The 14,078-nt window shown below is 37.0% G+C and overlaps 3 protein-coding genes across 3 annotated transcripts in view; all 3 read left to right on the forward strand.

The window, feature by feature from the left end:
* si:ch211-161h7.5 overlaps positions 1-1,450 on the forward strand; it is a 2,523-nt gene extending 1,073 nt beyond the window's left edge. Inside the window, exons 5-7 of the mRNA XM_034861739.1 lie at positions 114-262; positions 364-500; positions 710-1,450. Of these exons, the coding sequence (XP_034717630.1) occupies positions 114-262; positions 364-500; positions 710-861 (438 nt within the window). The 3' untranslated portion in view covers positions 862-1,450. The remainder of the gene's footprint in view (positions 1-113; positions 263-363; positions 501-709) is intronic.
* Positions 1-5,434, forward strand: part of LOC117937657 (cystatin-A5-like) — a 27,820-nt gene extending 22,386 nt beyond the window's left edge. Inside the window, exons 4-6 of the mRNA XM_034861744.1 lie at positions 4,348-4,355; positions 5,107-5,109; positions 5,423-5,434. The gene's annotated coding sequence lies outside the window, so the exon portion shown is untranslated. The remainder of the gene's footprint in view (positions 1-4,347; positions 4,356-5,106; positions 5,110-5,422) is intronic.
* si:ch211-161h7.4 lies at positions 3,560-13,584 on the forward strand. The gene is made up of 17 exons (XM_034861737.1): positions 3,560-4,065; positions 4,608-4,651; positions 5,032-5,096; positions 5,188-5,333; positions 5,974-6,034; positions 6,152-6,356; positions 6,500-6,589; positions 6,823-6,903; positions 7,404-7,580; positions 8,110-8,798; positions 9,931-10,455; positions 10,708-11,296; positions 11,386-11,456; positions 12,409-12,549; positions 12,689-12,849; positions 12,995-13,085; positions 13,293-13,584. Exons 1-17 carry the CDS (start codon positions 4,042-4,044, stop codon positions 13,373-13,375), a joined length of 3,243 nt encoding a protein of 1,080 aa, XP_034717628.1. The 5' UTR covers positions 3,560-4,041; the 3' UTR covers positions 13,376-13,584.
* Positions 13,585-14,078: the final 494 nt, after the last annotated feature.

The following is a 14,078-nucleotide window of genomic DNA, read 5'->3' on the forward strand; positions in this document are numbered from 1 at the left end:
TGTGGCAGCTCTATTGCAAGCATATGTTTACCTGTTTATCTCCTAGCAACATCATTTGTGCCAGCTCTGCAAATGTCTCTGCAGCTATGCCTTTTCTGTTGTCTCTATAACAGGTTCAGAATGGTATTGCCATATATGCAACATGGACAACCATTGCATCCCTAATTAACCTGACTATCGTCCTGAATTATGATGCAAACATGTCCCCGACGGACGCTGCCACCACCTCACTCTCTGTTTTGACTGTCGTGTTGTTTGTGTGGTATGTGAAAAGGAGATATTTTTGCAGATATTTCTGCGTTATCTTTAATAGGTTCTTTAAAAAAAACTGTGTCAGGAGCAAATGCATTGTACTTCTTGCAGGTTTTTCCTCGAAAACTTTGTCCTTGACAAACACGTGAGGTACATTCTCACCATTTACCCCGTTGTGATCTGGGCAGTGACGGGGGCCTTCACGAAAAACAATACTCCAGATCCTACTCGCAATAACATCTTCACTAGTAAGAAACTTTAAAAAAACATCTTTAATCTCAATTACATAAGGTGGATGCTTCATGTCTTTTTACATTCACTATTATACAAATATTGTATTAACTGTGATTGATTTTTTTTTATAATGCAGTTACATATATACAGCTAATGAACCCACTACAGAGGACAGATAGTATGCACACTAATGCCTCCCTCTTATATTTTCTTTCCACTATAGTTGTCCTGTTGGCAGTAGCCTGTGCTACTTTTGCTGGACGTGTATTTTTGGTCATCTATAAGCACATCAAAAAGCCATTTTACGTTGATCACAGCCCAGAGAGCATGTCCCCGATGGAGATCGCTGAGAAGCAGAAAAAGATATTTAAGTAACTGTTGAATGATAAACCTTTCTGTACATGTAAGATGCTGAAGTTAAATTTAAGTTGCTTCATTTTCCTCTCTGCTTTGCTAATTTTATTCATTGCATTTATCTCATTATTTGACACTTGCCTGGCTAAATTATCTATTCTTCATTGAACTTCTCAAAAAACATTAGCTTGAAGCCATATTAAGACACTGTCTTTGACTTGAAATAGATCAGACTGGAATTAACTAACATGAATCAGACCATACTAGTTAATAACTTAAATAACACGGCACAGCAAATATAGCAAGTGTGCGGATAACACAGACCTGAGGATTGGAAACAATACAAATATATATACATAAATAGGAAATACACAAAGACAAGTACAAATGTCACTGGATAAACAGTTCAAACTGCTGGTTGTTGTCCTTGTTTGTTTGGTACAAGCAAACGTGACAAATAGCCTTCTGGCTAGATTTATGGGGCAGACCCTGCTTTACACTCAAATTATAAAAGCATTAACAAAATGTACTACTGCCAGACATACAGTAGACTCTATTGAGTAGATTAATTCCATGAGACACAAGTAGCCATAACACCAACACAATTTAAACTTGACAAAAACTTGATCTTTTTACATTCATATCCCATCATGTGTTCAAATCTCCATTTACATGACTTCTCAAATGTGACAAATACGTTCATCAAATTTGTAGATTTTTATAAATAAAAAATGTACTTACACAAAGTTTATACATTGTCGTTCATTCAGGAGTCAGCTGTATGAATGCATTTCATAATGGTGGATTATATGGGGAAGTTAGTCTTTAATTATTCACTGTACTTTGGTAGAATGTACTTTATACAAGATAAGAAGTGCATGTGATGCTTTGAGTGGTCGTAAACCTCACTCTTACACAGCTACATGTAGCTATTTATACAATTGGCAGTCCCCCAACCTCTGCACAGTTCCTGTTGTTCTTCACGCTGAGTCAGCTCACAAAGAGGAGAGCCAAGAAAGATTTGTCCTGTTTGACTTCATCCAGTCTTCATCATGTGGGCACTGTTTTTCTTTTGCTCCCAGCATTTTGTTTTCCTGTAGCAAGCTCAGCGTGCAGCAGTGGCACGTCAACCTTTCTGAAGTTAAACAAGTAGTTTTGAAACTTGACATTTTTATTTTGATAATAATTTGCTTAAAAAGACAGACTTTCCTTACCTCTTTTATGGCAGTCTTCAAAAAAGACATTTAGTGATTGATGAAAACAACGCAACTTGGGGAAATTGTCTGAATTGTTGGATACTATCACTTGCCACTTGACGCAATGGCATCTTCATTGGTAGGGCACTACTGTAACTCCACATTAATAATATGGCTTGTAAACATTACATTAACAACGTGGAAAGTAATATGAGTATAAATACTAGTTATTTTGACTTTTTAGTAAATTACGTCCACAGTAAAACAAGTAAAGAGTTATATTTTTTACCTCCAATGATTGAGAAATATTATAAAAATACATATAATCTTGGTGACCACAAACATCTGTTAAATGTTGTACTAACTAGATTTTCTTCTCTTGGTTGTGCTGCTGGCGTTAGCCTCTGTACTGTTTGTCATCCGGATTGTTTTGGTGGTTTGGAGACACACCAGACAGCCGCTCTAAACAGACGTCAGTCTCAAAGCCATGGAACCGATAGAGATTGCTGAGATGCAGAAAAAGATTTTCCGCTAAACATGTTTATGATATACCACATTGACATTTGATGTGATCTATCAGAAAATAGTTGTGCTTATTTGGCGTTATTTTTTTGATACTCATTAGAACACTTTGTTGTTGTAAATTTTAATGATTGTTGTAAAATTCTGATTGCAGCAAACTAATTCAATTACCAACATTATTTTCAACTTTGGCTGACTGAAATATGAACTTTTATGGCTCTTTTCTTACATGTTGGTTGCTAACGCAACACATTAGGCTCTGATAAAAGACTACTGCATCACCACTCAGAGGGACAACACTAATCATCCACTTTACACTGTAGGTTTTTAACATTTCCCATAATGCTACTTTACAGTATGTTTGTTTTGTATCAAATGCCAATTGATGTGGCAATGCTAATTGTAGTTTTCTCATTAAGAAATATTCATGAAATTAATCAATCGTTATACCAATTGTTTTAAAGGTCCCATGACATGGTCCTCTTTGGTTGATTTGAATTTGAATGCCATATCTGAAGTCTCTTTCCCAATATTCAGTCTTGGTGCAGAATTCCAGCCACTAAGGCCAGTCCCACAATGAGCTTTCCTTAGTATGTGCTTTTCTAAATCTGTAGCTGAGTCAGTAAACTCTTTTGTTTGGGTTAAAAAAAATAAATATATATATATATATATTACAAAGTCATAGATGTTGGGTGAAAAGTTAAACGTTGATCATGCGACACAGCAAAACTTAAAGAAAATAAAACAAAGATTGTTTGATTTCATGTTTTACTGTATATTTTTAAATAACCTAGCTAGATGCTTTAAAATCTGCATAGATTCAAAACAAACAAAACATAAACCAAAATGGCTCTTTCAATAACCATGATATGAATAACCTGTAGAAGGCAGCAACGCGAAGCACCCTCTGTAGGCTGCCGGAAAATACGATAGAAGAAGAAGAACACTTGGGTTTTGGAAGATTTAATACCCTGAGTATTTCTACAAGGCATCCATATCAATCGATATCAATCCAAAACGACCATAAGCAACTAGCTCCATCAGTCGGATAGTTGCGGTTATGGTTTAGTTTTACTATACCCAAGTCAATGTTATAGTTTTAAAGCACATGCTGCCGTAAGCAGCTGCCAAATTGGCAATAGTGCTGCCTGAGAGACTAAACACAGGGTATAAAGACCCCGGACTCATAGTGCGCGGGTTATTTTGTTATTTACAAATAGTAAACTGCGCCGTTTTGAGCTACCGCCAACGTTTGTTATCAAATCTGACTCACTAGATTTTACATGATTAACGCTACATAGTGGTTCCTTGCTTGATTTTAGAGAGTGGATTTAAATAAATGCATTTCGGGCGCTAACCGTGTTACGTTAACAACAGTTATGAAAACAAAATGAAAGCATAACGCTAACCTAGCTATGTAACACTGTTGCAAACAGTCGTCTAACGTCTAGAGTTGGCCTAGCTAGCTACCTAGCTAACACAAATGGAGACAAATTACCCTTCCTTGGTAAGTTTTTTTTTCTTCTCTTGTGCTACTAGCTAAGGAAAGAGTGCTGAATATACATGTAAGTTAACGACATCCAACGGGGGAAGAGATATTGAACTTAACGTTATACTCATTTGCCAGTTTGCACGTTAGCTAGCTAATGTTACAAATAACATAGTAATAGGAGCTAACATTTGTTAAAACTCTTTCTTTCACGGTCTATGGCTAAAACCAACCGCTATGACATGCCGTTAATTACAAACTATACGAGGGTTTTAGTAACTTTCAGGTTTTTGTGAAAAGGTTTCAACGTCGTGGTCATTTTCGAAGCTGTAACGTAGTTGGTTACACTGAGGGGTGTGTCTAATTTATTGCCCATCTTATGTAGCTAACGTTAGCTTAGTTACTTCATAAAAACACATTTGCATTAACTATAAACTTGGTTTTACTATTAATGTTTTTGCTGGAAATCTTTTTTTCTAATTCACAAAGGAACCAAATTACAGTAGTTGACGTTAGCTAACGTTGGCTAGTAACGTTCTTCACATTCTGTCTGTTCACAGAGAAGACCGAAGAGGAAACTCTGCTACTTTACAAACAAGGAAAGGTACGTTTTAAACACATGTTTTTAACTTGCTCAAGGATGTAATAAGAAAACTCTGAGTACGGTTTTTTTAAACAATAGAGCTGAAACTTAGGATTTCTGCACTCGTTGGTTGCACATACAGTATAGTAATGTTTTTCTCAGTGTTTTATCTAACTCTACTTTTCATATCACATGAGCTTAAGTGTGTTATTCTTACATTCAATACACTTTCTGGGTGTAATCTATGTGTATATGTTATATCTTTCCCACACATTTGCCTTTAGGAAGTTTTAAATAATTTGTTTAATGCCTATTCCATGGTGTTGAGTGGCTCAGCAGTTGTGGAAATTTTGAAATTTTCTTACAACAATCATATTAACCCAACCTTTGTGTTTTTTCAGTGCATCTAAACAATGGGAAGGAACACTGACATTGGGAGACATTGATAATATTTTTGATGACTTGGGTGAGTTGAGCGTGTATTTGTTCGGCTTTAATATTTTGCCGTTTGTTTTGCATTTTGATTACGTTAACCTACATTTACTTCTTATTTTTAGATCCATCCTCACAGGATAATGATGACATATTACCCCCATCAACTCTGCTCCAGACCTTTGATGTAGAGACAAACCAGTGTGAAAAAGAGACTTCACCTGTCCCCCCGGAACAACACCTAACAGAAAAACTTCCAAGATGCCAAATGGTAATGTACTTCTGTTAATATAACTTACTAGTAGTATTTAATTCCTATGTTGGATAATAATAATGTATACTTTATTAATCCCACAAGAGGAAATTATTACACACAGGCCTGAATCACACACACATGCTCATTACCTATACATGTACTAATGGAGAGATATCAGAGTGGGGGGTTCATGGAAAGGCACCCCAAGCGGTTGGGGGATTGGTGCCTTGCTCAAAAGCACTTTGGCAGTGCCCAGGAGGTGAACTGGCATCTCTCCAGCTACCAGTCCACCACTATACTTTGGCCCGTACGGAGATTGAACCACCGACCCTCTGGTTCCCAACCAAACTCCCTACTGACTGACCTACTGCCATCCTGCTACTGTCAGGCGGAATATCTGATGCAGTTTGATGTATCTTTTGGGTGTAGCATGATGGTTGATTTTTAACTTGCAAAGGTGCTTTGTTTTGTGTTTTTTGTGACTGATAAGCAGCTGTTCACTGCTGTTATGTTTTCACATGGGAAAGGGCTTATGAGACAGTGGTTATACAATTTTCTTTTTTCCACTTCCAAATTCCAAATTGGATTTACTTCATCTGTCAGGCAGTCCCAAAATGTGTGTGTTAAATCTTTTTTTTTTTTTTTTACTCTTTAGGGTCCTAAAGGAGATGTACTGCAACCTGCAACAAGGTCACTCAGTCCTAAACTAGACATTGGTAAGAGACTCAAACCTGTATTTAACTGAGGAAAAACTCTAATTTCAACACATTAAATGTTCAGACTTGCACTTTTATTATGTAGAAATGCTAAAGATGCTGCTTTTGTTGTTGCAGATTTGGACATCCCCTTCAAAGCACATAGGCCAGTGAAGACGTCCAGCCCTATTGAAGAGAATATGGTTGTTGAAGAGCTAGACAATGAAAAAAGCCAAGTTGTGTCCCCACTTCTCTTTGCCTGTGAAGATGAAGGAAAAGAAGAGGCAAAGACAGAGACTCCGCTCATCCAAAACCCCCAGTGCAATGGGCATGTCATAGAGGAGTAAGGAATAATGCATCTCATGCTGGAAATAAGTTTATGTATAAAGTGTAGGGTTACAGTCAACACTAACATCAGGAGTCAGTTCATTTTTGCTCAGCAATTTACAGCACACTTCTTTGAATAATGTTCCTTTCTTTTAAAAGAGACGACTCTCAGTTGGAGTCTCCTCCAAGCAAGATTGTTTTAAGTCAACCCAAGATGTCCAGTCACAAAAACAAGGTGGAGGAATCATGGTAAAGGCCTTTAATTCTGAACATAATGATTAGTTTGCCGCAAATACCCAAACACGCCAGAAGTACCTGATGAATTCAATACACAAATAAGTGACCATTGCAGTATGGCAAGTCCATTTTGTATTTTGATGCTTGACATTTATTGTCGGGTTTCTTTGTTCAGTACTTGAATGTTTGACCTTTTAGATTTTTCATTTATTTACATGCAATGTGTGTGTTGTTTTTTTCGGCAGCCAAGAGAGTCACTCACTTAAAGAAAAAACACCCCCAAAAATGGCAACACCTGTTTTGGAAGGCAAAATAAAAACACCAAGGTAAGAAGTGCTGACTTTTTAAAGTTATTTATTTTGAGGCATTCACATTAGAGCTAGCGTCTAAACAACACCGGATATTTAAAGGCCCATATCAGCATTTATTACCTTGTAGTAAGATTTACTATTAACGTACAATGTACTGGCCGACATTGAAGTTCACTTGAATGGATGGTCATTAAAGAGGTGTTACAAAGATATTTACTTCGCGAGAATATTTTATAGTTGTACGAAAAAGTAATTATAAATATGTCAGTAAGAAACTTATCATTGAAGTATTATTATAACGTAATATATAATTTAATGTATAATAAAAGTTACTTGACTGTAAATTACATTATTATAAGTAGCTACAAATTATAAATGGCAAAATGTGATAATACATTGAGTCAGAAAATATAAGTGTCAAATACACATACATGTGCAGCCCAAAGAGTTATGGAAGATGTAATGCATAAAGTACTAATTGAATCATTTGTGTTTTTCTTTTTGTCTATTCCCAGCCAAGAAAATGAATGCCCACCTGTGTTAGCAGTGAGACAAGAGCCTGATCTTGCAGATCCTAAGAAGAAATTTGAAAATGTTCACGTGCAGCCATCAGTGGAGTCCACCCGTCTGGGAAAAGATATGCCGGCTTTTCTTAAGAAGCTTAGAGATGCTGGACAGCCCAAACCTGCATGGTAAGTTTGTTACTATGGTGCCTTGTAGGGCTGCACGATGTGAGGAAAATATGTGATACCGTTGTGATACTACTTTATATTATATTACGCAGTAATGATATTACTTGTGATAAAAAAAAAGTTATTAAAGTGTACTCAGTTCTCCATTTCTACTGCTTTCGATATTCTTCTAAAATACAACAATATTCCTGTTTAATTTAAAACAAACAAAGGTAAATAATTTACAACATTCTTTTGTCAAACTAATTAAACATTAAATGATATATTAAAGACACCACAAAAAAATTGACCGTTAGGCTACACTCAAAAGTGTAGTTTTCTATTGATATTTTCTTTCATTGAATAAAAAATCAGAGTGTCTTTCTATATGTCGCGGTCTTTTGCGGTGTGTATATCCTGCCAGTTGACAAAGCAATAATGATTTATTGTGCAGCCTTAGTGCCTTCCTATTTGAAAATGGAAACAAATATATATTTATAAAGTGAAGGCTTTTGTAGTAATTAATAATCCTTTGTTTTTGCCATTTTAGTTCCTGGAAGTCACTGGTGAAAGTACCCACTCCTCCTCCTGAGCCAGAGGATGATTTCCTGATTCTGGAGGATGATAGGCCACTTTGGTTTTCCATCCCAAGTAAAACGGCCACCAACAAGAAACGGAGACAAAGCAGAACTCTCATCAATGACAAGGACAGCTCAACAGACAAGGGGACTAAGGATAGCCCACTAGAGACTGAACAAAAACCGCAGGATTCTGAACAGACCCAGAGCAAACTGGCAAGTCAAACTGTCAATCTGAAAACGAAGAAGGTGAAAGGGAAAACGGAGGTGATCGAAACTGAAAATGACGAGAATGAATTGGCCAGTCCTGAGGATCCTCCCGCAGGTGCCTTAATGGAAGAAGAGAAAACAAACAAAAAGAAACAAGTTAAGAAGGTACCATCTAAAGAAAATGACAAGAAAGAGAAGCAACCTGAAGTCAGCAGGGTAATGCATGAAGATAAACTCACTCTGAAAATGGAAAAGAAGTCTCATAAGTCTAATGGCATGAAGAGATCAAAGTCTTCAACAGAAAATGGCAAGAAAAGCAAGGCTACTAACTTGAAGGGGGCCAGAAAAGGGATGCAGGGGCCTGATGCAGTAAAGGAGACAATGTCTGTAAAGGAACAAAATGAGAGCAGCGAGAAGCATGCCGACGCTGAACACCAGGACTCTCTTTCAGGTAAGGACCTCCTACTGTTAAAAGATTTAGTTTTACGATATGTGCTTGTTTTTAAACCGCCATTTGAAAGATAAAATGTAACACACAACATGTAGATACACAACATTTCTCAACAAAAACATATATTAAGCATTTCACCAATCTGTACTTGTATACTTAAAGGTGTTTTAGGTAGGATTGACACACAGTTAGATACCCTGCCCGCCCTGGTTGGAAGATCTGAAAAGGAAACTACACTACAGGCTTCTACAGGATCTTTAAAAAAGAGAATTACCTTCCTAATGTAGTTTCACTCAAACATAGGATCAGTTTCAGCAAATATGACAGAAAGTTAAGTCAAGTCTTACCTACTGCATCTTTAAATTAAAAAGTGTATGTGTAAAAATATTAATTGTATAAATAATGTATGAAAATATATTAAATAAAAGAAACAGGTAAGAAAAAAATAAACTTTTCAATGAAAAAATAAATTGTAGTGCACTTTTTCACACTTCTGAGAACACAAATCTGCCAACTTTCATTAATAAAATAAATTAACAATTTTAACAATAGTAGAGCTGCACACAGTAGCAACCAGCAGCATTTCTGTGTTTTAAGGTCTGAAAAAAATGTACACTTGAACACAAAAAGTCTTAGTGGACCTTCACTTCTGTCCTAAATAAATAAAAAATTGGCCAATGCCAAATATGTGAAAAATAGTAAAGTAGTAGGTATACTCTGAAAATATGTTTTTTAATTTTAACTCTAAGGAGCTTTACTTTTTTTAGAAGAAACAGCCGTGACTCAAATGCATGGCTGACATTAATAATCTTTTACCAAAACTTCTCTGGGATGTGATATTACAAGTTTTTCATGATTTGGTCAAACCAAATTCTTTCTTTGTTTTGACCCCCATTAACTTCTATAAATGTGTTGGCTAGGTGGGCTCCACACCAAACAACAATAATAAAAACTTAAAAAATAAGTGATTTTTACATAGGACACTAGAAACCTGTAATGGCAACCGAAAACGCATTTTTGAAATAAAAAAACAATGAAAATATTTGAATAGAGATGCTGTATAAAATATCACCGAAAAGCAATTGAACCAGTTATTGTAAGCTTTTAATGGAACATCAAACATTTCCCACAGACAAAGAAGTCATGAATTCTGAAGCACAGACTGGAAAGGATTTAGCAGATGGAAAGGAGAAACCTGACAAACTACCGGTTGTGTCTGAAGGGAGTTCATCTGATGACCAGATTCCTGGGAAAAGGAAAAGGAGGAAGCCTGGACAGTGGTGGTTGGACAATTGTATCAAAGAGGAAACAAAAGTTACAGACAACCAGCCTACACTCAAGAAGTTAAAGCAGTATAGCCAAGAGCCCAGCGCAACGGTACCTTCGCCTGTGAAGCCTCAGCAGAACACCGCTTTAAAGAAACGGAATCGGACACTGCCCGCAACTTCACCCAGTCATAACACAAATAAAGCTGAAGTAAAGAAAACCAAACAGAACAAAAACAGAAAAACAAGAGGAGACACAGCAGACAAGGGATTTCACACGAATAAGGCGGAGCAGTTTGAAGAACAGGCGCAGCAGGAGCTTGTGGACCAGGACCTGGATGACCAGTCTAGTCCTTTGGACCTGACAAACAGAGACCACAGCCATAACTCAGGTAAGGTCAGTAGTGGGGGAGCTACTCCCATCCTTAACTTAGGTAAAGTACCAATACGACTACTTAAAAATACTCAATTACTAGTTAAAGTGCTGTATTAAAATCCTACTTTAGTAAAATTTAATAAGTAAGTAAGTTATCAGCAAAACATGCTTGAAATATTAGTTTTCAAGTAATACCTGCATTTCAGTTTTGTAAATGTAAAGACCAACCAATAATCTCTGTAATGTACTACAATGTGATGTTTTACAGGGCAGCAGGTATTTCAAAGAGTATACCATCACGTCTCTCACGAAAAACTGTCCACGCCAGCGCCTGTCTCTCCCAGAGGACCGAGGGAGCAGCTCTTGTCAGAAGAATCAGCGAGACGGAGGAGGAAACCTCCCGGGAACTGGTGGGCAGTTGATAACAGGTCTGAGGAAGTAGAAAGCATCTCCTCACCGCCTCAGAAGCTGGAGCCCAAACCTCGTAAGGAAAGAAAACAGCCATCCAAACAGAACAGAGCTCGACTTGGAACCCCTAAAAATGGCAACATGGCAGTCAAATCAAAACCACTAGGGGGCTCTCTTGTGCCTCTTTTGAAACCTAAGCCATTGTTGACTCCAAAGACTGTCAAACGCTCTCTGGCCACATTTAAAGACATTTTCAATACAGTCACTGAGACCCCGATGGTGGTGAGCAGCAAAGATGCTGGTAAGAAAAGAAGATGTAAAGTCACTGCACCTCGTGCGGAGGCAATCACTTCTACTGACTGTGCAACATTCAATACGACTGCCAAAGATATTCTCAGTATTGATGCTGGTGAATCCTTACAGGCCAGCAAGAGTCAGTCAGAGGGCAGGTAAGGAAAACCTAAATGTTACTCTGAACACCTCCCTCTTATTCACTGTATTAGTAGTTTAAATAATTTTGTCAATAATTTTTTGGCAGGTTAAACCCCCTCAGAAGTGGGCAGTCTTCCATGATTCCGCTGGAACATTATGAGGAGGATGAGGACTTGAGTATGTTCTTAAATAATACATAAATTTACTTTATAATTCAAACCTATTTTGATATATATATATATAAAAACTAGAACGATATGTTTTTGTCCCGATTCAATTATTTCACAATACATGGGTGCTGATTCGATTTGTATTGAGATTTTCATTTATTGTGATTGACTTTGTAATTTTCTTTTCCTTCTTTAACACAAACAAAGTTTAAATAATACACTTCTAGAGACAATATATTATGAGACATTTCTAATAACTAGTTGTTTTGTGTATGCATATTCTGCTTTCGCTCTGTTTTGCTGGAAATGGATGTTATGTAGAGCGCTACCGTATAAACAGAAAACATGTAGGTGAATCATTGGTAAACATAAACAAATATCCATTCCAGGAAAAAGAATCTGTTTTTGTCACAAAAAAACTTGGAATGAAATTAACCCTCTCCTTGATGGCATGTTGTTTATGGAGAAGGAGAACCAGGAAATGAGTAGGGGGAAATGCAACGCTACTGAGCCAGCGCCGTTTTTTTACCATTATGTTATTACATTTTCAAGGGGTGCACATCAAGCTATGGCTTACGTTCTGGCATAGGTTTGTGTCTCTGCATACCTAGGTACGTAGCCACAGCGTAGATATTACGCAGAAGTTTAAATCATGCTTAAGGTTCATTGTAGACAAAGTAGAGAGAAGTGCCGGTGTGAGCTCAGTCTTATAAAATAAAAATATCAGCCTTAACAGTTGTGTCAGGCCCCAAATATGAGCAACCCGACTGCAATATCTACACGGCGCCCTTTCAGCAGCTGGGCCTTTCACATCTGGATGTGCACCTCAGGTTACCAGTTTAAACAGGGCCTTCTGCTGGTTTCATTGAAAACTGACTTTTCTAGATTAATAGCCAAACCATTCCTTATAAGAAAATAAAATAAAGATTTCTTTATTTTATCTTTTTAATTTGTTCCAGTTCTGCCACCCCCCAGAGTCCATGCTGCTCTCTCTTTATCAGATCTGTGTGGTCCTCCTCTCAAACGGCTGGTCTTACAGCCGCAGGATAAGGCCAACCTGAGAGAGTGGTTTAAGAGTCTCTGGCCTATCCCTGATGACAGTAAGGAAAGACGTCAGATAAAAATCTGTTTTTAAACAATTTGTTTAGATTTATTTGCAATGAATTTCATAAATACAAAACAAGTAGTAAGCTCTTAACGCTGTTTTTGTATAATTGTTGTTTCCGTTTATTATTGCAGAAAGTCCTGACATCACTCCAGACCATTTTGATTGGTACTCCCATAAGGGCAGAGCTATTGGCTTCCTGGTGGACCTGAACTGTGGCTCCTTCTGTAGTGGAAAAATCCTGCTGGGCTCCTACATGAAGAAGCCGCTGTGGGTGGATCACAGTGCCACAACAGTCAGTACACTTGTCATTTTCTTGTCGTTGTGTTCTACTCCTTTGTTTCATGTCATCCTAATGACTCCCTCTCAGTCCTTTTGTACACCAGGTATCTTAAAAGTGTTTTATTATTAATGATTTCTTTTAATTGTATTTTTTAAAGGCTTTTAACTTATTATCAAGCTCTGTGAGTGTTACCATCAACGGCGAGAATTTACGCTTCTATCCCGGACCATCCTTTATGGTGCCATGTGGTAAGAATATTATTACATATATTAAGGTGGAATTAAAATGTTTAATTGTGTTTTAGTTGATTTCTTCTTCTCTGTAATTGCTGTGTCCGTGTGTACTCTACACCTTTTGAGCTTGAATTTACAGCTACATCAGAGATGCATACCTATGAAGATTTAAGAGTGAGTTTGTTTGTTTGTTTTGCTGATGGGACTGCTCTTTTCACAAAGGTCATGCTTACAGCATCCAGAACATCACTGCTCAGCCTGCAGTTCTGCACTTCACCAGGATATTATCAGAAAGTTCAGATTGAAGATGTCTGCTCGGTAGCTGCTGGGTAACCAGCCGCATGATTCTACATATGTAAAATTAAAATAAACGACTGAAGATGTGTGAGCTCTGAAAGAATTAAAAGATGTAAATGGATTTTTTTGTTTGTTTCATGTTTAATGAATTTGACCCTTAGCTGTGCTTGTAATGATATAATTCTGTTAAAACCAATAAAGATAACTTGTAAATATGTTTTTTTTGCTTGTCTTTACTGGTAACTAACTGGCCATTTATATACAGTTGGTTAGTGACAGATGTATTCTGATTCTTAAGCAAATATAGTGTTGTACTACAGTGCAAAATAACTACATTAAATAAAAAGTAACCAGAAGTTATCCTCATATATTGGTCCTTTCTTTACCTATTTTACCTGAATATATTCCTTTTACGTAAGAGGCCCAAACTAGGAGTAGTAGACATAAGTACACTAGGTCCCTGGTCATATCATTCACATAACTTGGCACAAAATGATTTCATCCTCATGAAACATTTACTGGCCTACTTCATGTAGACTGAATTATGTTTTTATGTGTGATCTATTAACTTTTGCGGCCCCATGCCACTGAATAGTTTATAATACACTGGTACCAACATGTTAGTTACACAAGAACCTTGGGATAAGATTGCTCTCTGATATTTGAATAAGCCTTAACCTACTGTACAGTGATTTAGCTGTTATATGCTAC

Source organism: Etheostoma cragini, chromosome 22 (genome assembly GCF_013103735.1).
Source record: "Etheostoma cragini isolate CJK2018 chromosome 22, CSU_Ecrag_1.0, whole genome shotgun sequence".
Classification (NCBI taxonomy): Eukaryota; Metazoa; Chordata; class Actinopteri; order Perciformes; family Percidae; genus Etheostoma; species Etheostoma cragini.

What these genes read in the sequence shown, in the direction of transcription:
- si:ch211-161h7.4 (XM_034861737.1), top strand. Translation starts at nt 4,042, where the DNA reads ATGGAGACAAATTACCCTTCCTTG. An exon ending in AATGGGCATGTCATAGAGGA is followed by an intron (nt 6,357 to 6,499) that starts GTAAGGAATAAT and finishes TTCTTTTAAAAG; the next exon opens with AGACGACTCTCAGTTGGAGT. An exon ending in TGAGGAGGATGAGGACTTGA is followed by an intron (nt 11,457 to 12,408) that starts GTATGTTCTTAA and finishes AATTTGTTCCAG; the next exon opens with TTCTGCCACCCCCCAGAGTC.